Source organism: Prunus dulcis, chromosome 3 (assembly GCF_902201215.1).
Source record: "Prunus dulcis chromosome 3, ALMONDv2, whole genome shotgun sequence".
Lineage (NCBI taxonomy): Eukaryota > Viridiplantae > Streptophyta > Magnoliopsida > Rosales > Rosaceae > Prunus > Prunus dulcis.
This window is the reverse complement of record NC_047652.1, coordinates 19,372,661-19,398,746: the sequence shown is the minus strand read 5'-3', so window position 1 is coordinate 19,398,746 and position 26,086 is coordinate 19,372,661. Positions and strand designations below refer to the sequence as shown.

At 35.0% G+C, this 26,086-nt stretch overlaps 4 protein-coding genes across 7 annotated transcripts; 3 read left to right on the top strand and 1 right to left on the bottom strand.

The window, feature by feature from the left end:
- Positions 1-2,772: 2,772 nt before the first annotated feature.
- LOC117622772 (putative zinc finger protein CONSTANS-LIKE 11) lies at positions 2,773-7,052 on the bottom strand. Of its 2 annotated transcripts, none has more exons than XM_034353546.1 (5): positions 6,800-7,052; positions 4,759-5,603; positions 3,843-4,067; positions 3,115-3,449; positions 2,773-3,001 (listed from the first exon to the last, which is right to left on the bottom strand). In XM_034353546.1, the coding sequence occupies exons 2-5, from the start codon at positions 5,419-5,421 to the stop codon at positions 2,875-2,877; spliced, it is 1,350 nt and encodes a 449-aa protein (XP_034209437.1). In that variant the 5' UTR covers positions 5,422-5,603; positions 6,800-7,052; the 3' UTR covers positions 2,773-2,874. The 2 variants fall into 2 exon arrangements, with proteins under 2 accessions (XP_034209437.1, XP_034209438.1); XM_034353547.1 differs by having other exon boundaries at positions 3,843-4,034.
- Positions 7,053-11,543: 4,491 nt separating this feature from the next.
- Positions 11,544-18,381, top strand: LOC117622296 (SPX and EXS domain-containing protein 1-like). Of its 3 annotated transcripts, none has more exons than XM_034352927.1 (14): positions 11,544-11,809; positions 12,606-12,738; positions 12,855-12,988; positions 13,287-13,325; positions 13,466-13,558; positions 13,658-13,774; positions 14,242-14,337; positions 15,020-15,133; positions 15,831-15,884; positions 16,181-16,228; positions 16,513-16,663; positions 17,174-17,339; positions 17,709-17,778; positions 17,959-18,381. In XM_034352927.1, exons 2-14 carry the CDS (start codon positions 12,657-12,659, stop codon positions 18,214-18,216), a joined length of 1,422 nt encoding a protein of 473 aa, XP_034208818.1. In that variant the 5' UTR covers positions 11,544-11,809; positions 12,606-12,656; the 3' UTR covers positions 18,217-18,381. The 3 variants fall into 3 exon arrangements, with proteins under 3 accessions (XP_034208818.1, XP_034208820.1, XP_034208819.1); XM_034352928.1 differs by having other exon boundaries at positions 11,707-11,809; positions 12,606-12,711; XM_034352929.1 differs by lacking the exon at positions 15,831-15,884.
- Positions 18,382-18,549: 168 nt separating this feature from the next.
- Positions 18,550-20,093, top strand: LOC117622297 (cyclin-U1-1). The gene is made up of 2 exons (XM_034352930.1): positions 18,550-19,246; positions 19,600-20,093. The coding sequence occupies exons 1-2, from the start codon at positions 18,846-18,848 to the stop codon at positions 19,898-19,900; spliced, it is 702 nt and encodes a 233-aa protein (XP_034208821.1). The 5' UTR covers positions 18,550-18,845; the 3' UTR covers positions 19,901-20,093.
- Positions 20,094-21,148: 1,055 nt separating this feature from the next.
- Positions 21,149-25,039, top strand: LOC117622272 (peroxisome biogenesis protein 22). Its single transcript, XM_034352879.1, has 8 exons — positions 21,149-21,507; positions 22,315-22,548; positions 22,644-22,691; positions 22,958-23,014; positions 23,126-23,227; positions 23,425-23,490; positions 24,352-24,453; positions 24,578-25,039. Exons 1-8 carry the CDS (start codon positions 21,403-21,405, stop codon positions 24,680-24,682), a joined length of 819 nt encoding a protein of 272 aa, XP_034208770.1. The 5' UTR covers positions 21,149-21,402; the 3' UTR covers positions 24,683-25,039.
- Positions 25,040-26,086: the final 1,047 nt, after the last annotated feature.

Below are 26,086 nucleotides of genomic sequence, written 5' to 3'. Positions count from 1 at the left end.
AGGTTTTTTTTAAAAATAAATAAATAAATAGTACCGCCATGCGGCTACACTCTTTTTTCTTTTTTTTTCCTTTTTTTTAATGGTATAGCAGCACAGCGATGCTTTTGGTAGCCTATTTGCTAGGTGGGTTCTCTTTTTAAAAAATAAAAAAAAAAACTATTTTGGCAATACCCGAGTCTCTATTGTCCTTTTTTCATTTTTTACTTTTTTAGAGTTATTACCCATATACATAATTTACCACTTTCACGTTCAATCATCTATTATACAGGTACGTACGTATTTTACAATAATACATTTGTGTTTTGTACACGTTTTAAAGACTTGATAAAATTCAAGCTTTTTAAAAAACAAACATACAATACTCGTATTGTACATATACGTACATATTTTTCATGTTTAATACACGTATTTTTTTACAAAATTTTCAATAAGGCACACAAAATTCACACATTATACAAATAATTCTCACATATTATTGAATAAAAATAATATATATTAAATAAATTAAATTAAATTAAAATATTATATAGTGGCCAAACTTTTAAGTTGTAATTTGCCAAAATTTTGCCGAATAAAACACGTACGTATGTTTTCCCATTTAGAATTTTATAAATAGTATAGCCGTGCTGCTATACTTGATTTTATTACTGTTTCTTAAAATTTTAAAAAAATTGTTTAGCTATGTGGGTATATTTATTTTGACACGTGGGCGCCTAATTGCAAGGCGGGGGGTTTTTTTTATTTTTTATTTCCATATATAGTATAGCCAAGCGGCTATACTCGGTTTTTATTTATTTATTTTATAAAATCGTATAACCGCGCGGCTATACTCGGTTTTATTAATGTTTCTTAAGAAAAAAGTATAGCTGATTGGCTATACTTATTTGACACGTGGGCCACTAATTGCAAGGGGGTTCTCTTATATATATATAAAATAAATAGTATTGCCGCACGGCTATACTCGGGTTTTTGTTTATAAAAATTGTATAGCCGCTATTTTGCGACGTGGCAACCTATTCACTAGGTGAGTTCTCTTTATTTATTTATTTATTTATTTTTTAAAGTATAACCAACCGGCTATACACGGTTTTTTCCCTTTAAAAATAAAAAAGTATGTTGTTCCTAATTTTGTTTATAAAAAAAGCATCGCCGCACGACTATATGTATTTTGAAATGTGGCAGCCTACTAGCAAGGTGGGTTCTTTATCTTTTTTCAAAAGATAGTATTGCCGAGCAGCTATACCTGGTTCCCCCCCCCCCCCCCCTTTTTTTTTTTTAAATGTTATAAATACATAGTATAGCCGGGTTTTCCTTTTTAAAAAAAAAATAGTATAGCCGTCCGGCGATACTCGGTTTTTTCCTATTTTTTTAAAAAATAGTATAGCCGTCCGACTATACTCGGTTTTTCCTAACTTTAAAAAAAAAAAATAGTATAGCCACCCGGATATACTTGATTTCTTTCTAATTTTTTTAAAACCGTATAGCCAACTGGCTATACTCTTTATATATATTGAGGATCCTTTTTTTCTTTTAATTTTTTCCCCGATTTTCTTTTATCGATAAAAGTATTTTAGAGCATTATCCATTACTATTTTGGCAATACCCAAGTCTCTATTGTCCCCTTTTCAGTTTTTACTTTTCTAGAGTTATTACCCGTATAAAGAATTTACCACTTTCACGTTCAATAATCTATTATACACATGCGTACGTATTTTTTAATAATACATCCGTATTCTATACAAGTCTTAAATATTCGTTAAATTCAAGTTTTAAAAAAAGCAAATGTACAATACGAGTATTGTACATGTACATACTTATTTTTCATGTTTAAAACACCTTTTTTTTTTACAACATTTTCAATAAGACACACAAAATTCACGTATTATACATATAATTCTCACAAATTATTGAATAAAAATAATATATATTTAAAAAAATTTAAAATATTAAAGTATTATATAGTGGCCAAACTTTTAAGTTGTAAATTTTCAAAATTTTACCGGATATAACACGTACATATTTTTTTTCCCGTTTAGTAGTTTATAGTATAGCCGCTCGGCTATACTTGGTTTTTTAAGAACTTTTTTTTTTTTTCCCCTTTTCATGAGTCAAAAGTTATAGATCTCGGTTCCTCCTCTTTTATAGACTTTAGCACGGTACATGCCACCAAAACAAGAAGAAATAAAAAGAAAGAAACATGGTTATTCCTCAAAATTTTAGCCAGAGAAGATTACCAACATATGAACCTGTGAATATGATCCAATGGAAATGCACTAAAATCCTGTTAGTCATCACAGATCTACTTTTTCTGATATCTGCAATCTGCTCTCTGACTATTATGTTTATGCCAAAATTGTCACATTCTAAAATTTGATGTTGAGCATTATGATTATGCTCAGGATGAAATTATGTTGCAGTTATGGATGTAGAAATTGTAATGGCTGCCAGGCGCGTTGCACTTAGGGACGTAGAGACTACGAAGTCCATTGTTAAATTCTTTGGCTGAGTTTATAGCGTACAGTTAGTTACCAATTTCATCCATCATAATTTTTTAGATGTTCCTACTTGTTGTGAACTTATTAAAGCTCATTGAGGAAGTGCAATGAAAGATTTTGCGTAGATTGTGACCCAAAAGAATCATTATTGAAGACATGATTGAGTTCAGAATGCAATCAAGGAGATGCAATCATGCAAAGGGAACAATAATTCATAGATAAGAAAAAAATGGACTTTATTTCTCTATGATCTTGGAATCACAGTCATCTCAGTCAGTACAGGGACATGATGCACGCACGCACGCACGGCTGCCGGAGGACTTCCTCTATCCAATCAGGCCTTGTCTTGCAATTAAAGAGAGATTTTTTCTGATATGCCTCAGAAGTTCCTCGTCACTAGGGGATCATAGTCATATTCTTCACCAGCTTTTACAAATCTCCCCTTGACGCGTTTTCTAGTATCAGCTCTGGCCTTCCTAGAGGCATATCTTATTTGTTTACCAAACCTGCACATCAGAAATACAAAATCTCTACAAGTAAATATAAGCAGATATTGAAAGATTATGAAGAAATATATGTTTACATACTTCGTTGGCAGAGGGAGAGCTTAGACACATACATGCGAGTTTTCTTTTTTTCCTTGTATCTCATCTTTGCCTTGTCCCTTGCTTGTGGACTGCTAGCCTCCATAGCTGAGTCCCAAGGCTCTCCGGTTAGAAATATGGGCGACAGACCACAATCTTGATAATCAGGATTGCTTTCCCTGCTCATGCTGGACAGCGAAAGCGACATGCTCGAATGAACTTGTCCGGTAGGAAATCCCAGATTGATGTTTCTGCTGCAAGTAGGATTCATGAGTAAGCAGTTTGCACTACCGTTCATGGCAGGCATCACATTATCTGATCCACAAGAGGATTGAAAAGCCACGCAGTCTTGTGGTCCTGAAGATGATGCCTAAGGAAAAAGGGTCATGCGCATTGTAAACAAATCTGGTAACGTCAGAAAGTAAGCGAAGCGCAGAGAAAGAAGAAGAAAGAAATCTTGCTTCCAGTCATTTTTATCATATTTTTCCATAATATGGTAGCTATATTAGTTCCTAATAGTCCCATTTTTGAACCTACCAAATCAAAGTCTGCACAAGTAATGTGTAAAAATGGATTGATAATAGCAGGAATTTGAATGTCACAGCGACCATGAAAATACTATATATATCCTGTAGCAACGGAATCATCATTTCATATCTAAGATGTCATGCAATTCCTTGCTAGATGAGTGAACGCAGGAGAAAAATTAGAGGTGTCATATAATAAAAGATATGATTTCAAGAGAGAATAAGTATGCGAGGACCTGTACAGCATTGTCATTTGGACCATTAGACTCTGTAACTGATAAGTTTTTCTCCATCAATAGGCAATCCATTTCTCCATCCTCAAACTGGTATCTGGAAGGACCTTGTGGACAGCTAAATATCCCTTCAGCATTTTCAAAGTTCAACGGAACATCATCAATGTTGAGGCCATCACATAGATCATTGCTATCCTGAATTGCAAGATCTTTAAAATTTGTACAACCCTGTAGTATATATGATGTAATAGCAATGCATCAATCAAGCTTAAGCAAAAAGTTGATAGGGTAGGAAATAGCATATGAACCAAGTTAGTTCAAAACTACATCTCTGACTTTTTGCAACTTTATAAGTCATTTTTATGCCCTCCTTTAAAGTTCATTAGCCTAATTTTACACTACTTGCAATGTTGTTCACCACCCAAAGCCTTACTTTCTGAAAGGTGTATATATCTAATCCCTTCTTAATTGGGATCCTTTTTTATAAAAACCAAAAGGAATCGCATTGTCAGGGTCACGCGGCAATGTGCTCCAATAATCTGAACTGTCTAAATTGGAGATCCTCATATAAGAATCATCCCTGCAAAAGATCAACAAAAATCGAAAAATCCTTTGATAATTTGATTATGTATGATGAACATTTCAGTGTTTATCAAAAACACTATATATGTTCGTCTTTGTATTTGGTCATACTTAAATATATGATGAAATGGTTTCCAATTTAACTGATTTCTTGTAAGGATGATCCATAAAAGAGGATCTAATACATAGAAAGTTTGGATTACTGCACCGCATTTAGGGTTGGATGATACCGCAAGTTGATCCAATAATCCGAATCGTCTTGAGAATGATATATACTACATTAAAATCAAGTATAATTGCATTAAAATTTTGTCAAAATACTACAATGAAATGTTACCTTTGACAGGCTAGATTCCTGTGGCAAGAAAGGTGCTTGATCTTTATTACCTTGAGGGATGCCATTCGGATTCGCTGAAATTAAAGTAGATCTGGCCATCCAGGGCTCAAACTTGGCACAAGAAGACTGATCTAGTGATCCACTCAACTTGCTAGTCACAACCCCAAATGATCTCTCACTATTATCTCTACGTTCCAAAGCATTACCAATGCAATTAGTCTGATCATTTATTGGCACTTGAGCTGATCCAAGTGACTGGTCCCAATTATTATTTCCGCCGCCGCCACCACCATTAGTCTCAAAACCACTTGAAGAAGATCCATCAAGAACCGAAGACCAAATTCTCGAAAACTCAGACAAAGAAGGGCAACCCGTGTAACAAGTTAATGCATGTGTCCTATGCCCTCCCATCCCTGTTGTTGTATCTCCATTGTTATGTTTCCATTGATCACAGCTTTGACATAAGGACAACTTCTCATCCATGCATCGGACCATTGCAGGCTGAGCATTACACTTGTCACATAGAAGTGAGCGAGGATGCCTGCGTGACAAAATGTTCGCTGAGTGCACGCAACCATCACAGTGCAAGCAAAGGCGAGCCAAGTCCGATTTACAGTAGACAACTGCCCTTACCACCCCACAAAACTCACATAGAGGCTCCATTTTTGTTTTTCTGTAAATATAAGCACCTCTATCTCCTCTAATCAAAACCTACTAATCAATAACCTACTTTTTATTACTATTATTGCTTATTCCTCCTAACTAAACTATAAATGAAAAGATAGTTCATGGCGGATTTCCGGCTTTATGATTTTAGGCTCCAACCACAAAGGTTCTATCTGATCCTACACAATTTTGAAACAAAGAAAACAAAATCATATCATCTTTACGGATCAACGAATACAATTATTAAATAATTTAAACATGAACTTAAGTAAGTATAAAAAACTGAGACTGAGAATAGCATGTCCTTACTACAGTTCCACACAAAATTATATCATGCATATGAACATAAATTGGAACTAATAATTAGAGCAATGGCAAGAGCACACCAACCGGAATGGAGCGGAACCCCGCCGAAAACATTGAAACAATATCAGCCAGGATCAACAAACATGAATTCCATCGGAGAGTGGAAGAAAATGGAGGCTGGTTAATTACTGTAAAAGGAAGTATTTTGATCGGAAATAAAAAGTGTAGAGGGAGAGAGAGGGAGGCACTAAGAACTCAATACCTTGGCATGCACGCAGCTGACTTTGGTTTGTTATTTATTTACGTAGGTTTTCTGGGTTTTTGACACGTGGCAAGATGTGATCCTCGAAACATATATTTTTGTGTGAGGTAGGTCCGTTTCATTCGCAAGGTGGGGCTTGGAGAGATGGCAAAGGAGGTGAACAAGTGGAAGGAGGTGGGTCTTGTTGGAGAATTCAGTCACAAGCTGGTTGCCAAGTCAGCGTAGCTCCGAAAAGAAAGATCACAGTTGTGCTATGCATGGAGACTTTTGATTTTTGTGGTCAACTGGTTTGCTGAGTTGGCATCCAATCTACTTATTTGAATTTTTTAGTGCTAGATTATCCCTTTTAACTCAGAAAAAACTTATATAAAACGGGAATAACATTGTTTTTTTTATTTCTGGCCGATCACATTATACCAAGTATTATTAAGCATGACATAGCGTGATTGACCAAAGATAGCAAAACAGTTTTATCTTGGTTCGGTTGTACACAAGTGTTTCTCTTCACTTTACAACAATTAACTAACAAATAATAAGATAAAAATGATTCATAAAACTAAAATTATAAACTAAAAATAATTTTAATAATCAAACAGAGGCTTGAAAGTATCTTCAATATAGAAAAATCAAATGCATCATATCAAATTAAGTTTTGTTTGATGTCAAATATTTCGCTTTTCTTCAGTCAGATCAATAAATGCTTATTACTCTAGACCTCAAAAGTACAATGTTTATCTTTAAAGAAAAAGAACAAAAGTGAGAAACAATTTTGATTGTATCAAATAACACTAGAGATAATGAACCCACCCCTTTACTTGGTTTCTGCCAGTCTCATCAATTGGCCTTTGGACCCAAGATTTCTGTCTTAGTCCACGTTGGGTTATATGGGAACCTCTTTGGGATTCTCCTGTTGAACTTAATGTTGACAGCTTGGGCAAGGCTTGGATCAGTGCTGCTTTCGACTTCGCAGTTCATAACTTGCTGGTCTTCGGTTGCCTCCAGCGCTGCTCTTCCTTTAGGGATCGGTTTTCGGATGTGAAAGTTGAAGCCAAGACCTTGAGGGAAGGTCTTTTCTGAGTTGCTGAGAGCAAGGCTTTACTTTGTTTGTATTTAGGGTTGAAGAGTAGGGTGACTCTAAATTCTAATTAAGGCTAGTAATTAATCAAGTGTGTTGAGCGAGTGGTTGTGAGGTTGAGCGGAGACTGAGTTTTCTATTTTAAGGATTCAGACTTGTGTTTTACGAATGCTAATCTCACGACTAGTGAGATTGTGGATGTGACCGGGACATGTGTTGGACGCTCCTCGACTTCAGAACTTTAATGGTGAAATTATATGTTAATTTCGAAATTTATAGAGATTTTAGGGCCAAATCGATCCTGTTTATTAAAAGGGCAAAAAAGCATAAGTAAATTTATCATTCTTCATAGTTGAACGCCCAAATTGCGGTGCTGTAACAAATGTATAACAAATGCCAGAACTAGTTGATGTATTGAGCATTTTATTTGGTGTTTTATAGATAGACTCTAACAAAATAATTGACCCACTTGCCCTAACCATTTTTGAACTATTTAAGTGGCCTTCCAACTTGTGATTTTTTTGACCTGCCTAGCTAGACCAAAAGACAAGAAGGAACTTCTAGAATATGGCTGTCAAAAACTGAAGGAGCGAGATTCAGGTCCTTTTGCAACATTGTGAAGATTTTGTAGCGAGTTTCCAGTTTGCATGCGTGATCAAGATCTTAATCTAGAATTTGGCTGTCAAAAAGGACTTTTTGGTGTCACCCTGTATTAGTCATCAAATGTCACCAAATAATGATGACTGTTGACACTTTTTTTTTTTCTTTTATAGTGATCAACACATATGGGTGTCATGCCAAAAAAAAATTCAAGTATCATCGAATACCATTTACATTTTCATTCTTCGGGAAGGTGAAAATATAACTTGGGACCTCTTCTAAATATTGTGAAATAGAAATACGATCAAATTAATAGGTAATTTGTGTTATCAATTTAGTTGTTTACTTTTTTTCAAGAACGAACCATAGAATGAAACAGGTAAGATCTCTAAAAAGATCATCATCAACCAAACTTAATTAGCTGAGGAAAGAGGGTAAATAATGTTGTCAAAAAAATATTATTAGTTTTTTTGGAAAATGAAATCAACCAACAGAAAGCGCAACCAAAAGTTTCATTATTAATGACCATATTATTTTTTTAGTACAAGTGATAGTCTAACCTAGACGGGAGGGGGGTTTCTCACACATACACAACTAAGATTTTATAGGGGTTTGAACCTGAGACCTCTTGTCTGCAGGTCAATACCATTTTTCTCTAGACTAGACCCCATTGACAATTACTACGTTATATTAGATATACATATCAATTTTTTTCATGAGTATATGATATATTCACGATCATGTGTATGAATAACATTTGTATAAAATTAAACATAACGTATCACAAATAAAGTGGATTATGCTCTTCTTCCTTTTTTTTTTACCGAAAATAAACTTTATTAGATCAACTTAAAATGTAAAATCAAACACTCTTAGAGCCTTTTCCACCTTGAGGGGGGAAGAAGCCATTGTTCTTCCCCCCTCTCCTCTCTTCTCTTCCTCTCTTCCTCTCTTCCTCCTTTCACCTCTTCCCCCAATTTCAAAGACAACGGGTTTTCCCTATTTGTCTTAGTTTTGTTATGATTTTCATCCAACCATTAGTGGCGGCTGCGGCTCAGCGTCGGATCTTCACCTGCATTTCGGCGTCAGATCTCCACCACCATCTTTTTTGCAATTTCTTTATGTTTGGAATAAGTTGCAGAGACTCTTTGGGTTCTCTGTGTAGTTTTCACCTCTCCTTTTGTGAGAGTTTTTCATCTCTCCTTGTGAGAGTTTTTCATCTCTCCTTGGTGAGAGTTTTATTTGTATTGTTATGGCTTGGTTTTTTCAAGCTTTATCTTTTTTTTATTATTCTAAGTTTGCAATCTTAGTTGGGATGCCTATGCCAGAGTTTCTTCGATCTTGCCTGATCGTTGGTGGAGACATACCTGATTTTCTTAATTTTGATATTAGACCGCTCCGTTACTGTAATGGCCCTTTTGTGGCTAGTTTGTATTGGCCCTTTGTGGCTAATGACTTTTTTGGCTGAATTATGAATGCAATCATAGAATTTCTCGAAAAAAAAAAAACGTATCACAAATAAAACCTTTACTAGATACTAAGCACACTAAAATTGTCAGCAACTTCCACATTAACAAGTCATCCATTTACTTCCACTTTCCACATACGTTGTAAATGAATGAAACAAACGAATATATATTCAAAGAATTATGAAATTAATTTAAGAAGTGTTGTTTGCAATTTGCTACACTAATTCATTAATTTAATAAAGTAATACATGCAATTTGCTACACTACTAATTAATAACTGATTAATCAGAGTTAAGGGATCAAATAGTATTTGAACACAGCAACTATAGAGATTAATATATATAAGAGTATCATACGTGTGTTCATGGATTTAAAGAATTTTAGCAATTGGACCAACTAGCACAATATTTTTTAGTAGTTACTGGATAGCTAAAAGCCAGGAAAAACTATGAAAATGGGAAGGAAAAAATACTATGTAAAATTGGATAGCACAACTCGATATAACACAAGTCCTAAAGACGGAGAAAAACTAGAAATCATATGAGCTTAATCATGGCTAATTTTTACAGGATAGTTCTAACCTATATTGACAAGACTCACCTTGAAAAAATGGTTATTTGCGAGGTATGTTAGCTTGCTTGAGAACTCACTACTAGAAAACATCTATGTATTCGTCACAGGTGTGCACCTGTAGTCAATACTGAGATAAGTCGCATGTTTTCTGTGGCCAAAGTGTGTTGGCCACAGAAAATGTGATTGTGTTCTCAGCATACTGTTGTCATTCATTTTCTCCCACAACAAAGAGTGTATGTGGCCACTAAACTGAGACATTTTGAAATTTCAAAGGCCAATGTTGGCTTAAAAGGGGCAAATTTAGGGTACAAATTTGAAATTTACTATAGAGATTTAAAGAACTTTAACAGTTGGAAGAACACAATATTTTTGGTGGGTATTGGGTAACTAAAATTGGGAGACTGACATTTAGAAAATAAGAACAATGGGGATGGATTTTATATTCCGATTATTGAAGCCAAGGTCTTGAAGGAAAGGCCTACCGTGGGCATGCAGTGGAGAAGCCATAAAAGGTTTCCGAGGTATTCAATCAAGTTCAGGGTAACTCAAAGTTCTCTTGTGGGGAGGTTCCATGGAGACTGTTTATAAAGGATTGCAAAATTCTTCATCCTTATCAACAATATGTAAGGTTATGACATGTGCTTATAAAAAGCTAATTTTGTGATTGATGCGACAGTTATGAGATAGGTGCTGGATTCTCCTTGACTTCGGAAATTTGACTTCCCTATGCGGTGAAATCTTTTATAAACGTTGAGATTTGCAGTCTTGGTGCAATAGAGATTTTAGGCCTAACTTTAGGTGACATTTATCTTTAACAATTTAAAAAAAAAAATTTTGAAAATTAGGATAGGACCCTGTGAATATACTACTGAGTTCACATAGAAACTAAATCAATAGTTAATTCGTAACCACACTTTCACATAATTGATCTCATAACTCTACATGATCCCATATGTTTATATAATTTACTGATCATAACACATCACAAATAAAACCTTTCTACCGTAGGCACCCAATCACTCACAATACATGGAACTTCAACAATTTCTTCTTAATCTTTATTCTTGTACACTTTTAATTTGCACACTACACACACAACCCTAATTAATAAGATAATATTGTTCAGGACCTGTACCCAAGAGAAAAGGAAGAAAATAAAATATATTTTATTTATAAATTGGGTACATTAGTGTGTAGGTTGTGGAGGTTTAAAAGATGTAATTTACTATTTTTATTATTTGTGAAATACTCTGCAATTGGTGGGTATGTATGGTAAGTAAAGTTAGACTCAACAAATTTATTTATATATAAGAATAAGGTGGAAGATAAAATGTGAAGGATATAACATCAATACGAAATTAACATGATGTTTATAAATTTTCGACATAACATTATATCGTGTCGTTTTTGTTTCAAAACTTTGGCATGAGATTGAAACATTACACCAAATTAACATGTCTTGACAAGAATTGGCATCAATATATAATTAAAAATGATAAAATAATTTTCTTTTAAAGTCGCTTAATTAATTGGTCGTGTCGCTAAACCAAAATTATAAGATGCCTTGCTGTTTTGGCGTGTTGACTGGATCTTTTCAGCTGTCAAGGCTTCTGTTGGGCCTGTCTTGTTGTTGAACTTCTTGTACTTGTTTTGGGCTTTTGGCTTTTACTCCCTTTTCGTCTGGTCATATAGTTTATTTACCCGAAATGGAAACGACACCGTATACATTTTCCGATGCTTTTGTGTTTTAAGAAGGGGACGAGGAAAGGCATCTCTTTCCAATTTATTATTATTATTATTTTTTTGTTCGAAGTCTCTTTCCAATTTGACGCTTCTCATTTTCATCGCCTCTAAATAGTAAATACAAAAATGGTCCAAAAACACGTTTTTGAAGGCGAAACCAAACATGCCTTAAATTTCAATTTCAATTCCCAAAAATCCCCCTCCCTAAAGTTTTAATTTTCAAAATAGGCCTCTTTCTAATTTCTAATTGCCATTCTACGTCTTCCCTCTGCTTAGTCCACACTCAAACCCCATCAACCTTTTGCACCAGATCAGGTTGGAGATCCAGCGAACCCGTAAAAAGGTTCGCATTGCAAGGTACTTTTGTTTAATCAAAACCCTTGAATTTTTTTTTTCTTTTTAAAAAGTCTGTTGGATCTGATCCATGCTCAACTTTTCCAATTATACCTCTCTGCATTTGCTCGTTCTGGTGTTTTCTTTCTTTTTGCTCAATTTTGGGGAACTGGGTATCCATTGGTGTTTCTGGGATTTTAGGATTTTTTGTGGGAATTTGGATTTGGGTTTTGAGAAGCTATGTTCATGAAGTGCTTTAGCGAATTTGGCAGACAATTTTGATAAGGTGCTTAATTCGCATTGTTATAGTTTTTTGATGCCATGGGATTGGTCGGGTTTTGTTGATACATCTAATCATATGTTGAATTAGGTGATGGTTTTTCATAAAGACAAGAGTCTTTCGTTAGCCCTTCAATGCTGGATGTTGGAGGGATCCTAATTTTAATAAAGTGTTTTTTTTTCTGGGACGAATTTTTTTAAATTAAGAAAGCTCTTAATTTTGTGGTTAGTTCTTCTGTTGTGGCTCAGATGCATCGCTCTGATTTGTTTTTGTTTTTGTTTTTTTTCTCAAGCTGCATTAGTTATTGTATCACATCAGAGCTATGGAATAATGAACTTGGTTATAGATGGCGTCCAGGATTTCAAAACATTTAGCTCCATTTATGTTTTCCTTCTAGTAACTTTTGTATCTGTAAATCACTATTTTGTTCTACTTCTATTTGACATCCCAACCTCCCAAACTTTAAGGCAATTGGTTCCAAATTCTTTTGGTCGCTTTGGAAGCATATTTTATATTTCCCTGTGATTTCATTTTCTGCAGGTTCTTGGCTGGCTACGTGGCGGAAAAATTTCCTAATTGCTAGTTTTATCTATGTTTGGAGGTCTTGCGACTGTTCCTTCCAATAGTCCACATTTAAGAAAGTCGGGTAGCAGACCTGTTGTCTCTGATCTGGGTACAATTAGTGTTTGGGTTATGACTTATGAGTTCTGTGGTTACTGTTTAGATTATCTACCTTGGGGTTTTGTTTGTCCTTCACTGTCTTAATAGTTAAAGTAAAAATTCTTTCAGGTATAAGTGATAACGAAAATGGTGCTGAGGAGGGTTTCTTGAATCTGACAGAAGCAAACGATATGAAGGGTGGAAGCATGCCAATTAGTACAGCTGCAATAATGCCATCTCCAGCTTTGTTATGGAGATTCAAGGTTTCGTTATTTATAATATTTTTGTGTATTTCTAATATACATTTTTCCAGTTATTTCCTGCTTTTTGCTAGATAATTGTAAACTTCTCCACCTGGTAGAAGAAGGAAATTTAAAATTCTGAAATAGATTGCATGGATCACCAAAGTTTGATTGAATACAAGTGGTCATTCCTTCTCTGCTTCATTGAGAGTATTTTTGATAATTAGGATGGGTTTTTAATAGCAAGCCAGATATATGTTTTCACATATTCTATTTATTTGTTTTCGTTTTCTGGTTTCTAAGTTGATCTGATATGCAGGTCCTACTGTTCTTTGTCTGGGGTTTCATTTGTTGCAAGGTCAGTTCTATATAATCCTGTTTTTTCTACTGATTGTAGGATCTGAATTTAATGCCATAAGAAGTGACAAGAACCAAAAATACATTAATATTGATCATGCTGCAAGGATGTTGTTACCAAACTACCCTCTAAATTTGCAGATTGGATGGGATTCTGTCATGAGGATGAGTGTGGATCTGCGAGATTTATTTCTATATGAGGCTTTTTTGTATTATAATCCTCTACTTCTTGTGGTTAGTTATGGTGTCTTATTCAGAATTGACTATCCTATCGTACTTTTGCATTCTATATCCTTATATTGAAATCTTTTCCTCTGTTTTTGATATGTGCAGACTATGATGGTTTGGTTTTGGGGAATTAATCTATGGGTGTTTGCTCAGGCCAATGTCAATTATGCAAAAATTTTTGATCTCGATCAAAATCATCTGACCCACAGAGAAATATGGAAGGTACCAGTGCGTTAAGTCAGTCATCTTGAGTCATTAGCCTAAGAGTTATTTTCTGGTGCTGTTGTCATCCAGACTTTAATGGTTATGCTATACAAACATAAGGCTTGTAATGCATAGTTTGTATTTTCACGTTTCTTATGGAATTATATTTTTCATCTGTTTTGACTGTGTATAGTGGCATTTTTGTTAACAATTCTTTAATTTAAAGGTAGGAAGTCATACCATGTAGCTTTCAATGCGTTTTTTTTAATGTATTAAAAAACATATCTTCAATTGTGCTGTTGGAAGAAAAATAATTGTGAGGAGCATACTGCATTTTAGTTATTTCTGTTAATAGGAGGTTGCATGTTTTCTTTATGGAATTCTGTTGGTCAACTACTTTTGGCATATCTGCCATTGATTTTTTTCTCCTTCTTTTACCTCCTGTTTCATTGATTCACTCTTACCATTCAATATGCTATTTGCAGTGTGCCACATGGATGACGATCGTTGTGCCAACAAGCATGACAGCATATCTTTATCTTTATTCGCATGGAGAAGTGTCACTTGCTGCATCGCAACCAGTGTAATAGATGCATCCAGTCTCATTGTTGTAGACATGACTTTTATATTATGCATTTAATACTAATTTTATACATATATATACACATGACTATTATAAATAAAAGGGAAGGGTACTACAGGAGACTTGGCAGTACATTGCCACCCCAAAACTGCTATTGCAAAGCATTCTTAACTTTGTGACTGGAAAAAGTGGTTCCAATTGTTTTTGTTAATATCAAGTGAAATTCTTTATTGAGCACTTCTGTAGGCATGATTGTAAATGGAAACTAGTGGTGGGCAATGAAGTTTATGCATGTTGAAGACTTTGTTTTTCCCGTAATGATTAAGTTTTATGCTTAAATCTTTTTTATTTTCAATATTCTGTTTATATATGTGTTTACCTAAAATTCACAAGATTTATGAAATACTTATATAAGTCCACTTTCATCTGTGATTAAAAAAACGAAAGTTTAATTGTTTGAATAACCAGCCTTTTCAAAAGAAATTGTTTGAATGACCAAAGTTTCCAAGCTAAATGATGTATTCCAGTGCATAGAATAAATGGTGCAGTTATATTTTTATGATTGTTTATATTATCTGCCTAACATTATATATCATACTGACAATGTCAATGCCCGTGTTTTGCCTTCCTTCAATTAGTATCTTGTAATTATGCTAAGTTTTACATACATTCTTCTGCAGGTACTCTTATATGCTGCTGTTGCAATGATTTTGATATTCCCTTTTGATATTTTCTATTTGTCATCTCGCTTTTACTTGTTAAGGACTCTTTGGCGCATAGTTCTCCCATTACAGGCAAGTTTGTTTCTTTCAGGACAAATCTTTGCTCCTTTTCCTGTCTGTTGTTTTTGTTTCCTACTTACTGGCAAAATACTTCTCACAATGCTTGTTTATCTTTTGGAATTTGAGCTAGAAAACTGTGAAGGAGAAAAAAAAAATGTTTGTTAAGTGGTCATATGATTTCCCTTGTCATGCAAAACCTCTAAGAAGCTTAGAGTTTTATTTTCCTAATGTCTATTTATGTTGTTAAGAGGATTCAGTTTCTACAAGGCCAAAGTTATCATTTTGCCTCTCATGATTATTCCCTGTACTAGAGATGGTTCCCTACTTTGTCTGGATATATGTTCAGCACTGTGAACAGGATGTGACTAATTGATTAGGGTTTTCTCAGAACTTGAATGTATGAAATACGGATTTTATCATGCTAACTTTTGCTATGATTGCTAATGTGGGTCCCATTGCATGCGTAGCCGCTGTACGTATTAGAAAGTATGTTTCACTAATCAATCATCAATGAGAGTGAAAAGTGAAAGTTGAACCTTATCCTCTTATAAATTTCCCAGAATGGCAGCACTGCAGTGCCAAACCAATTACTTACTTCCAGTTGCTTAGGAATGGAGTTTATATTCTGGTCTCAACTAGTGCTTTGAGTTTTTTGTTGTTTGTGTGTAGGATGTTTAATTAATGTTTGTTACTTATTTGCCGAATACAGGCAATATCATTTTCTGACTTTTTCCTGGCCGATATTTTGACCTCCATGTCCAAGGTATGCATCCTATGTTTAATTTTATCATTATCCAAGTCATTTCACATGAGTGTAATCTTTGTGATATATTAAACATGTTGATAATTGTGTAGTGTGTATCTATATACATTCATGTGTTTCTTTTCTTTTTAATTAATTATTTATAGAAGTAGAATATAGGTGTTGATTAAGGAATTATAGTACATACAGTTAACCTAATAGGAGTGCAGAATCAAGAAATGCTTTGCCATTTGTGATCAGATTTCTGATTTCCCCTATGCTTTTCTATTCTGATTATGATTGTCATTTCTATGCAGGTGCTTTCAGATTTGGAGCGATCAGTATGTCGAATGGTCCATCGACAGGTTAGGGTTTCACTTTTGAGTTGGGATTCTTCGTCTATGCCTTTTGCTTTAATTTTTCTCTTTTCTGCTGATGAAAAAAAAAACTTTATTCTTTCATTTCTACTTATAATAATCTTTTGTCGATTTTCATATTTAAAAAAAAAATTTGCTATTGTATTATTGAGATCACGTGACAGTCCTGCTGCAATCTTTTCGGTTCTTGTTTGACTTTTGTTTGTTAAAGAGATATTGGTGATACTTCACATGTTTTTTTTTTTCCTCTAAGACGTTTTCTTTGAAAACAGGTTGCCACTATTGCATGGTTTGAAGCTGACTCAGTTTGTGGCAGTCACTCTGTTGCAATCCCCTTGGTTCTTGTTTTGCCTTACCTTTTTCGTTTGTTCCAATGCCTTCGACAATATAAGGATACTGGCGAGAAAACAACCCTTCTAAATGGTATGCTGCCACTTTTCTTAAATGTTTCTTTTTCAATGTTTTTCTCTGGCCTCAAATTTGTTCCTCAATTCATTTTGACATGTTTCTTCTCCTCCCTAGAGCCTCAGTGGCACTCATCCATGTTTTTGAGACACTTGGAGAATTTTTGTTTTGCACTGCTGTGTAAAATAAAATATTACAAAATCCATTAAACACATCCTATTATCTAGACAGTTGGTATATGCGAATTTAGTTTTTGATCTTGCAATTGGTATTCTGTTCCCCTTCTCTTAATTAAAGTTAAGTTTGCAAGTACTTTTAATGGTCTCTGTAATTTCTGTTTTACTTCTGTCAATTCTCAACGTTTCACTTTTGCATTCACAGATAGAACTTTTATGCATGTTACATTTTCATTTGCAACTGTGATAACTGCAACCGTGCCAACTGTATTGTTTGCATTGTATGCTATTGAAGTATTGATTGATTTGTTGCCTTCATTGCAGTACTAAATTTATCTGCTCCTGATTTCAGCTTTGAAGTATTCAACTGCAGTACCTGTGATTTATCTTTCAGCCCTTAAATATCATGTCTTTCCTGAGAAGTGGACAAACTTTTATCGGCCCCTCTGGCTTCTATCAGGTGTTTTGAACTCTTTGTACTCTTTCTACTGGGACGTGACTAGAGATTGGGACTTGAGGTAGGTGAAATGCTTTTTATTTCACACAATATTAATAGTAGATAAATGCTGAACTTGTGACCTTTAATATTTCACATTTGTTCCTATGTCACCTTAATCAACACGTTAACAAACTGCTGGAATGAAATATCCATCAGATACAATTACCACGCAATCACTGCTTCATGCAACCAGATTTAGAATGAACTCATGTGATGATACAACGAGGGAACTTAATTTTTTATGTTGTTTGATGATGGTTTGCTTCTTTGTAAATCAGTGATAAATGTTCCAGGACATATTGGAACACAGATTTTTCATGCTTTCAACTTGTTGCATCATTAATATCATTTTGCCATGCCCTCTAAATATCTGATTTCCTTTTGTCAGTGGTTTCACTCGGATTTTCAAGTTCGGCAAAGCACATCTCTTGTCAAACCTCATACACGGACGGAAATGGGTAAGTATATACCATTCTTCTGGTGTCAGTAGTAGTAATAAACAAACTAATTATTTGACACATTGCCTGGTTGGTTTTGGCTCCTTAATCCCATGCAAGGTGGCCTTGACACTCCTATGCAAACCAAATGACTCAACTTGTGGCTTGCCTTTAAATTATTTTATGTGAAATGTGTTGCAGGTTTACTTCTGGGTGATAAGTAGCAACTTGATTCTGCGTTGTACCTGGACATACAAGCTGTCTTCCCATCTTCGCCACAATTACCTTACCGTGTTCGCAATCACGGCCTTGGAGATTTTCCGTCGCTTTCAATGGGTTTTCTTCCGTGTGGAAAACGAGTGGAACAAGATGAACTCTAAGTCAAACATTCAGCTTTCCATGAGCGACACTGCAAATGAGGAAGAAAGATTACTTGTTTCTAATGGCCACAATGTATAGGCCGTTAAGCAGTTATTCTCTTCCTCGAATCATCATTCCTAGCTTTGTATAATTTTTTTCCCTAGTGGGAATGCTCATCGCCTTTTTCAATTTCAATTTACATGAACAAATGAAAAACGTTTCTTGTTTATAAAATGAATAGGTTCATCATTTCAACAGTGAGGAGATAATGTATACGTCACTTCATTTTGGAAACAACATTTGTATAATGATGCCTTTGTCTTTGCTTAGAACATCTAAAATTTTGGGATCTGCCCCTTCGCAATTCAATTCTAGGAAGTTTCCCTTCAAACCAAATCAATTGGCACCACTTATTTGATGGATTTGGTGCTGGCCAATTAAAATCCTATCTCCAAATCGCATGCATTTGTGGGATTCCCTTCAAGCCAAATCAATTGGCTCAAGGTCACTCCCAAGCTACTTATCAAACCACCACCTTTCGATAGCTCTAGCCTCCAGCCACCGAATGGTATGCACACGTGTCAAACACCCAGTTCGTCAGTCGTTGCCACCCAACCCAACCCAGATAATATGCACAGCAAGGCCAACCCTCTCTAGTCTTAAGCCACCCAAAACTCTTCCTCGCACTTTCCACCTGAAAACCAGCAACCACAACCATAATGAGCTAAATGTTAGCCGCCGACGAGTTCACCAATCACCATGGCCGGCCGGAGCCGATTATCCCGAGAGTGTTAACCATACTCTCTTTCGTGCTGGAGAAGTTGGTTGCTCGAAATAACACGCTTGCAGATGGCCTGAGCCAGCAACTTGATGGACAGAGTTGTGGCTCGGCTGGGATTGGGAAGAGCTTGAATGTGTTTCATGGCGTGAGGGCACCAAGCATAAGCATACCCAAGTACTTGGAGAGGCTCTACAAGTACACGGATTGTAGCCCTTCATGTTTTGTGGTTGGGTATGTGTACATAGATAGGCTGCTTCATAAGCACCCCGACTCTCTTGTGCTGTCCTTGAATGTCCATAGATTGCTGGTCACAAGCGTTATGATTGCTTCCAAGATGCTAGATGATGTGTAAGTTTATTTATATATATCTACCTCTCCTTGTTTTCATGAATTGGGATTTTGATTTCTCTCAATGATATGCTGGAAAGTTTCCAAATTTTGTTTCATTGTGTAATTCATTTGATTCAGATTGCCCCAAATTCTGTATGGCTTTAGCTGCAACAGAGTAATTGAACTCTGAATACTATAAAATCAATTGCTATGGAAAACTGCATTTGATTTAGCACTAGAATATTTTTCCTGAATTGGAATTAGTCAGCCCTTGTTTACACCACCAGCACATAGAAGTCTGCCATGTTCATGTTGCTGTAAATTTTGATTGTGTTTGTTCTTCTGTTTACATTACAACATGCATGCTGCAGGCATTATAACAATGCATTTTATGCCCGGGTTGGCGGAGTAAGCAACGCTGAATTGAACAGACTAGAAGTGGAGTTGCTTTTCCTGCTGGATTTTGGTGTCATGGTGAGCTCTAGAGTTTTTGAGAGTTATTGCTTCCATTTAGAAAAAGAAATGATGCTCAATGGGGCATGCCAAAGGATTGAAAGGCCATTGTTAGTCCTCAGTGATGTGGCCGAAATACGGGAAAATTCTCAGAGTTCCTTACCACCTCAGATATCAGAAAACACAGAGAGTTCCTCACCACCTAAGATTGTGGACTGACCTGATGAACTGTTTTTCAAATTTTTTTTTTTCTGTAGCTTAATTCTCTCTGGCTAGCAAGGTTCATAATGTTGGTTAGAGAGGCTCATGGTTAACCTTTTCCTTTCTTTCCCATTTTTTTTTCTTCTGTTAAAATCACTTATCATTCATGTAAAAGAAGAAGCTTCAGCTTTTGTGACTGTCTTTTTCCAAAATTGAGTATTATACAAAAGGAATTAATTCTTGACTTGCATTTGAAATTATTGGAGTTTATAACTAGAATCTAGACTATGAATGCAGTTTGGTGGGCTTAGATATAGAAACATAAGTTCTGCTGAATTCTGAGGATCATACAGATTCTTGGATTGCTTTTGAAATTCTGCTAGCTATACCCTTTCATGCCTTATATTATGCAAATATGATGAATTCCAAGGCATTTTACATCCATTCATGGCCCCTTCTAATTAAGGCTCTTAATTAATCCTCTAACCATACCAACCCTTAATCAAAATTCCAAATTTGAAACATGTAGCTAATAACAATATATATGAAGTTCCAACTTCAGTTTCCTTGAGTACAAGGCAACACTTATTCTCTGTCTGGCCTATTTGATATTCTATGCTTCCTGTGATTGTGCTTCTACTGTTTTTTTCCCCACTTTAACTTCATCTAAATTCACCTGGATTAAGCAACAAAAGTAGAAAGCAAAAGAATATCAAGAACAAACAGGAACACCACAAATACTAATTCTTGCTATTGGAAAAATAAGGTTGAAAGCTAAACCCAGGAATTTCTTTCTGGTATTAGTTTAACTTATAAGCCCAATTCTTTTCAGGTTTCACAACAAATTCCTCAAGTAGTAACACAAATAAACAAGTGGCTAGTACCATGTTACACCATATAAATTTGGTAACAAGAAGAATCTGATTTGTGAAATAGTTGTTACACCATATAAAGTTAGTAAACAATAACAACATGATTTGTCAAATAATTTGTTTTAATACGTACAAAACCTACTTGTACGGGAAATATAGGAAAATCATGAATTGGTTGAGCTATTCCATCTCTATCTATGTGAGTAGAGGTTCGAAACCAAACACTCAATGAATATTTATACAAACACCCTTCCCCCAATCGTTTGTATGAAAAAAAATGTAGAAAACAAAATCAGAATGTTCATATATGATAAAAATAGACTATATGGTAAAGCTTTAAACTATATAATATAATAAAATATGTGCTTTTAATTTAGTAGCAAAAAGGAAAATGAAAAAAAAAAAAAACTATTGAAAGAAAAAACACACAGAGAGAAAAAATAAAATAAAAAAATCGCAATTTCGCATCAAAGACTCTTTTCTCTCTCTCTCTAATCGTTGACAAAAAGGCACAAGTTTTCGCTCTGTAAATTCCAGAGATAAAAGCGAGGGGAAGGAGCCGAGGTCCTGCGCTGATTATTAATCAGAAGCTTTGGCTTCGCCGACGCCTAAGCTTTTCAAAACGACGACTTGTCGTCGGTTTAAGCCATGACTGAGTCTTCGAAAGAAGAGCTGCTTCAGCTCATCAAGCGCTTCGGGGCTTATCTCACTGTGAAGATGTCTAGTATCTTCCCGATCTCCCTCCACAACCTGGTTCTTACCTCTTTCTCATGCTTTTTTCTTATCTTGTCAAATTTTCTGACGGATCTGAATGCCATCTGTTAATTATCTTGAATTGCTTAATGGGTTTATCAATTTATGTTCCAATTTTGTTTGTTCATTTGATTTGTGTGCAACTTGGTTCTTATCTCAACGTGAATTTATTTAGGATGTTGGTTTTTTTGAGAAAATTTGATGCGTAAATGATCCATAACTGGCAATTAGAGAAATTTGGGATGACCATATTTGATACTTTGTAGCGTGGGAAAAAAAGAGACATACTTGCAAACATTGGCCCTTTCCGTTCAATATAACTTAGTGAAGCCTAATTTCCATTACTTTATCTCCAATTTGTGAATTGCGATGGGTGCTGCGAATCTGCTGCATGTTTTTAGTTAGTACCCAGAAACCCTGTGTCATGCATTTCCTGCATTAGTGTACTTTTTGTACAATGACTGGCTCTCACCTGATACTCAAAGCTATAAGTAAAATTGACTCAGGGTCAAGAGATACTCAAGAGGTAAGTGAAGCTAATGCAAACCTTGTCAAGTGGTATATTTTACCTTTTTTCTTCTGTTTCAAGATCAAATGCACGGACTAAAATGTATGTTACAAGAAAAATAGAATTCTGTAAGCCTGATGGGTTTAGTGGATTTCATAGGTATATTAGTATCATTTTTTTTTTTTTTTTTTGGGATTATCCCATTCTATTACGTTTCATCTTTGGCTTATAAGTATCAAAGTAATGCTGAAATAGAGATGTCAAAGTTGAGTTGTCTCAAGATTTTTCCATGTTACCAGAATGCACGTTCTATTGGGGCTATCGCGGGCTTTGCCGTTGCAATAGTTTTCACCTGGAGGCTGCTGAGATCACCCAGTGGACCTCAAAGAAGGCAACCAAAGAGACAGGCACCTGCATCCAGTAGTTCTGGCATCAGTTCACAGTCAAATGCAACATTGACAACTTCAGGAGTTTCATCTTCAGAGGACACAAGAGCACAAAATGTTGTTGATGAGTTCTTTCAGCCAGTAAAGGTAAATGTCTGCCAGATGGGTTTGCATGCCACTTTGTATTGACATTGTTTATTTATGCTTAATCCTTTTTTTTCTTTTTCCTTTTCTAATTCCAGCCAACTCTGGGGCAAATAGTTCGGCAGAAACTGAGTGAAGGAAGAAAGGTAAGTGTCATTGAGAACTCGTGTTTCGTCTTCTCGATATAGTGAAGCTACACGACCTTTGGGTTTTGCTTTTATATTTAGCGGCACTTCGTAATTAAAACTATTAAGTTTCGAATGTGTCATATTGGTTATGTAGCTGGTATTTACTATGTGATACCCTAGGAAGTCATGTAATGTAATGCAAATTTGATCAATTTGTATAAGCGTGAAAGTTTTTTCTTTTTAATTTTGCATCAACAAATTCATGTTTTAAAGTTTATCTGCAGGTAACTTGTCGTTTACTTGGAGTAGTCCTGGAGGAAAGTACCCCAGAAGAACTTCAGGTGTTTGATTGTCTTTCCAGTAGCATCCTTTCTGTAAATCTAGTGGTGGAAGTTGTAATACTAATAACTGGAAAAGGATTAACATTACCTTTTTTACCTTGTGCCTGGCAGAAACAAGTGACTGTGAGGTACTCAGTGCTGGAAGTACTCTTGGAGATCACAAAATTTTGTGATTTGTATCTCATGGAAAGAGTTCTCGACGATGAAACTGAAGTGCGTGCAAGCCTCTTTATATCAATCATTTTGCTTGGGTTCAGTAATTTTTTATGAGATTAATAGGTTTTCATGCATGTTGTTTGATTTCATTTCTTATTCATGATGTTTAACTTCTACTGTTCTATCTATGCCTATTGCTGTGTTGTAAATATTAGTTTTATCATTTGTGAAATGATATTGCTTCTTGCTTTCAGAAAAAGGTTCTACTGGCTTTGGAAGATGCTGGGGTTTTCACATCTGGGGGTTTGGTGAAAGAAAAGGTACGTATATATGGTTTGATAGTGTTATATAAATTTTGAGAATCCCAGCTTTTATTTTTATTTTTTTAGTAATCCTGCTTGCTTGTTATTAGCTTTATGTGCAGGCAGTTGTGTTTGGCTTTCTGGTTACTTTTTCATTCTACACCTTATGCAGATTCTTTTTCTTTTTCTTTATTTTTGAAAGAAATCATTTTTGTACTTTCACTTTTAATGAATCTAACATAGAATTGGAGCTAATCAATATAAACCATCAACAAACAAATTTTATTTTGAACTCATAAGGCTTACACTACAGCTTTTGGAATGAGCCATGATCTTGGAAACTAACCAGTACTTGTATTCTTGGATCCCTATATTTCCATTTCGGCTGAAAGAAATTAAGAGTAATTGCAGAAACTTAGGGGCCGGCCCTGAGCAAGATGGGTGAGATAATTGAGGGAAGGTCCAATAGGTCCTCAAATAAAAAATGACTGGTGTTTGATTGTTGCTTAGGAAAAAACTACAGCATGTGAGAAAGTGGTCACACATAATGAAAAAGTAATGAATTTGATTGAAATTTGTCCCACACGACTTAATAGAGCCAGAGAAGTTGAAGTGGAACATCACCATTTCCAATAGGCATTTGAAGGATGTTTTTTGAGTATGTTGTGCTTTTCTGATTAGCTTAGTATTTTCTTACTCATTTTTGGAAGTCTGTCTGTTATATCTGAAAAACCAACTTACAATTACAAGTCTTAAAGTAAGACTAGTTGATGAAATGATATTTCAGTTATTTATTACATTCAACTTGCTGGGATGCTGTTATTTTTTTCTTCTTCAATTTCTTGTATTATCTACATAATCCTTGTAATTTGTTTGCAGGTTCTCTTCTGTAGCACAGAGAATGGACGAACATCTTTTGTTCGCCAATTAGAGCCAGATTGGCATGTCGACACAAATCCTGACATCATCTTTCAATTATCTGTATATTCTTATTGCTTACCTTGTTTTTCTACACGTCATTCATCAATCACATGCCCCATGTTCTGATGTATAGACTCATTTCCATGGTTGTCATCTGAATTATTCATTTATTTATTGGTTGCAGAGGTTTATCAAGTATCAGCTTCACATCTCTCCTACCAGAACTGAACGGGCTGCTTCTAATGTGTTCAACTCCCCATCCTTGGAACAGTTCTTTGGATGTGTTTGATGCTCCAACAAATAAAAGATACAAATATAATCTTTAGGTTTCTACTAGGGTTCTTCTTTTTCCCACATTTGGGTTTTATGTTAATTTTAAGTTCCAGCTGCAGCTTATTAATGCTAAATGTTTTTCGTGTCTCAGTGTACTTGTATGCTGTTGTTAACTTGTTATTAGTGACTAGTCAGATAGACTTGCTCTGTATCACCCCACCTTTTCAAGGGATATCTCATTGTTTGAAATTTGTGTAATATATTGGATCAAATCCAAACTCCAACTAGAATTTTTGTGAAATTGTTAATGCTTGTAATTTACTCCCAGTTAAAAGGATTCTGTATGCCACTATTGACAATAATTTTGGTGTTCCATGTTATAAAGTTGAAAGTTTTGAAATTTGATGGTGAATGGTTTGTCAAGAGAAACTCATGATTTTCTGTTTGCCAACATAAAACATCATATTTTTCGAAGACGCTATTAAAACTAGTAACAAGTTCGAATTCCCCCTCTTGTGGATCAGAGTAATTTAAAGTATAGCTCGCATTAAAGGGAAAAAAAAAGAAGAAAAATTGTTGCTAAACAAACTCTAACATTAACTGAGTATACCTTATGATTAAAGTACACTCTAATATTTTAATGAAAATATAAAATTAACTAAGTATACTCTATTTAACTACCATAAATACCCTAATTTTTCTTAGTACTCTCTATTTAACTAACAAAATCTAAATCTAAAAAACTATTCAATTCTTAGTTTTTCTTGGGTTTTAGACTTTTTGACAATTTTTCAGCAACTAAATGGATTATAAACTTACAAAACAATACGAGAAACTGTGGAAGGGAAGACTTCAAGACATATTAAGCCCAGCAATTTAAAATTCAATTCCCGTAATCAGATTGCAGCCTCCAAAATGGAATGCAAACCAAGCCACCTGAAGCTGCATCTCAATTATAGTGCAAATTATCATCCTATGTTACCAAAATGAATTTCAGTAACCACAAATGCATTGCATTGAAAATAACAATTAAACTCGAATCTTAAAAAGACCCAAAAGCTAATCACCTAATTCTTAACACATACCCGACCCAATTGAACCAAAACAACGAAAGCCCAGATGAATAAACATGAAAAAGAAACCAAAAACATCTTCAAATCGTCCCCAATTTCCCAAATCTCCATAAACCAAGAAAGTCAAACATAGCAAAAATCATTTCTTTAACAAAAGTCAAACAAACCAACTCCACCCAAATCAAAAGAAACAAAATTTGGAGCTCGAGAGAGAGAGTAAAAGGCTTTTTCCTTTATTTATTTATTTTTTAATTTCTTAGAGAGAGAGAGAGAGAGAGAGAAGGAGAGAGGCAAAAAAAAGTACAACCTTAGCTTAGCTTGGCTATCAAAAATAGTTTGATTAGGGT

Bases quoted from the DNA above. Each gene is read 5' to 3' on its own strand.
- LOC117622772 (XM_034353546.1), bottom strand. From the start codon at position 5,421: ATGGAGCCTCTATGTGAGTTTTGTGGGGTGGTAAGGGCAGTTGTCTAC. The intron at 3,450-3,842 runs GTCCTCGCATAC...CTTTTTCCTTAG, and splicing joins CAAATGACAATGCTGTACAG to GCATCATCTTCAGGACCACA. The intron at 3,002-3,114 runs GTATGTGTCTAA...TCTGATGTGCAG, and splicing joins GAAAAAAAGAAAACTCGCAT to GTTTGGTAAACAAATAAGAT.
- LOC117622296 (XM_034352927.1), top strand. From the start codon at position 12,657: ATGTTTGGAGGTCTTGCGACTGTTCCTTCCAATAGTCCACATTTAAGA. The intron at 12,739-12,854 runs GTACAATTAGTG...AAATTCTTTCAG, and splicing joins ACCTGTTGTCTCTGATCTGG to GTATAAGTGATAACGAAAAT. The intron at 17,340-17,708 runs GTAGGTGAAATG...TCCTTTTGTCAG, and splicing joins ACTAGAGATTGGGACTTGAG to TGGTTTCACTCGGATTTTCA.
- LOC117622297 (XM_034352930.1), top strand. From the start codon at position 18,846: ATGTTAGCCGCCGACGAGTTCACCAATCACCATGGCCGGCCGGAGCCG. The intron at 19,247-19,599 runs GTAAGTTTATTT...TGCATGCTGCAG, and splicing joins TCCAAGATGCTAGATGATGT to GCATTATAACAATGCATTTT.
- LOC117622272 (XM_034352879.1), top strand. From the start codon at position 21,403: ATGACTGAGTCTTCGAAAGAAGAGCTGCTTCAGCTCATCAAGCGCTTC. The intron at 23,228-23,424 runs GTGCGTGCAAGC...TCTTGCTTTCAG, and splicing joins TTCTCGACGATGAAACTGAA to AAAAAGGTTCTACTGGCTTT. The intron at 24,454-24,577 runs GTATATTCTTAT...TATTGGTTGCAG, and splicing joins ACATCATCTTTCAATTATCT to AGGTTTATCAAGTATCAGCT.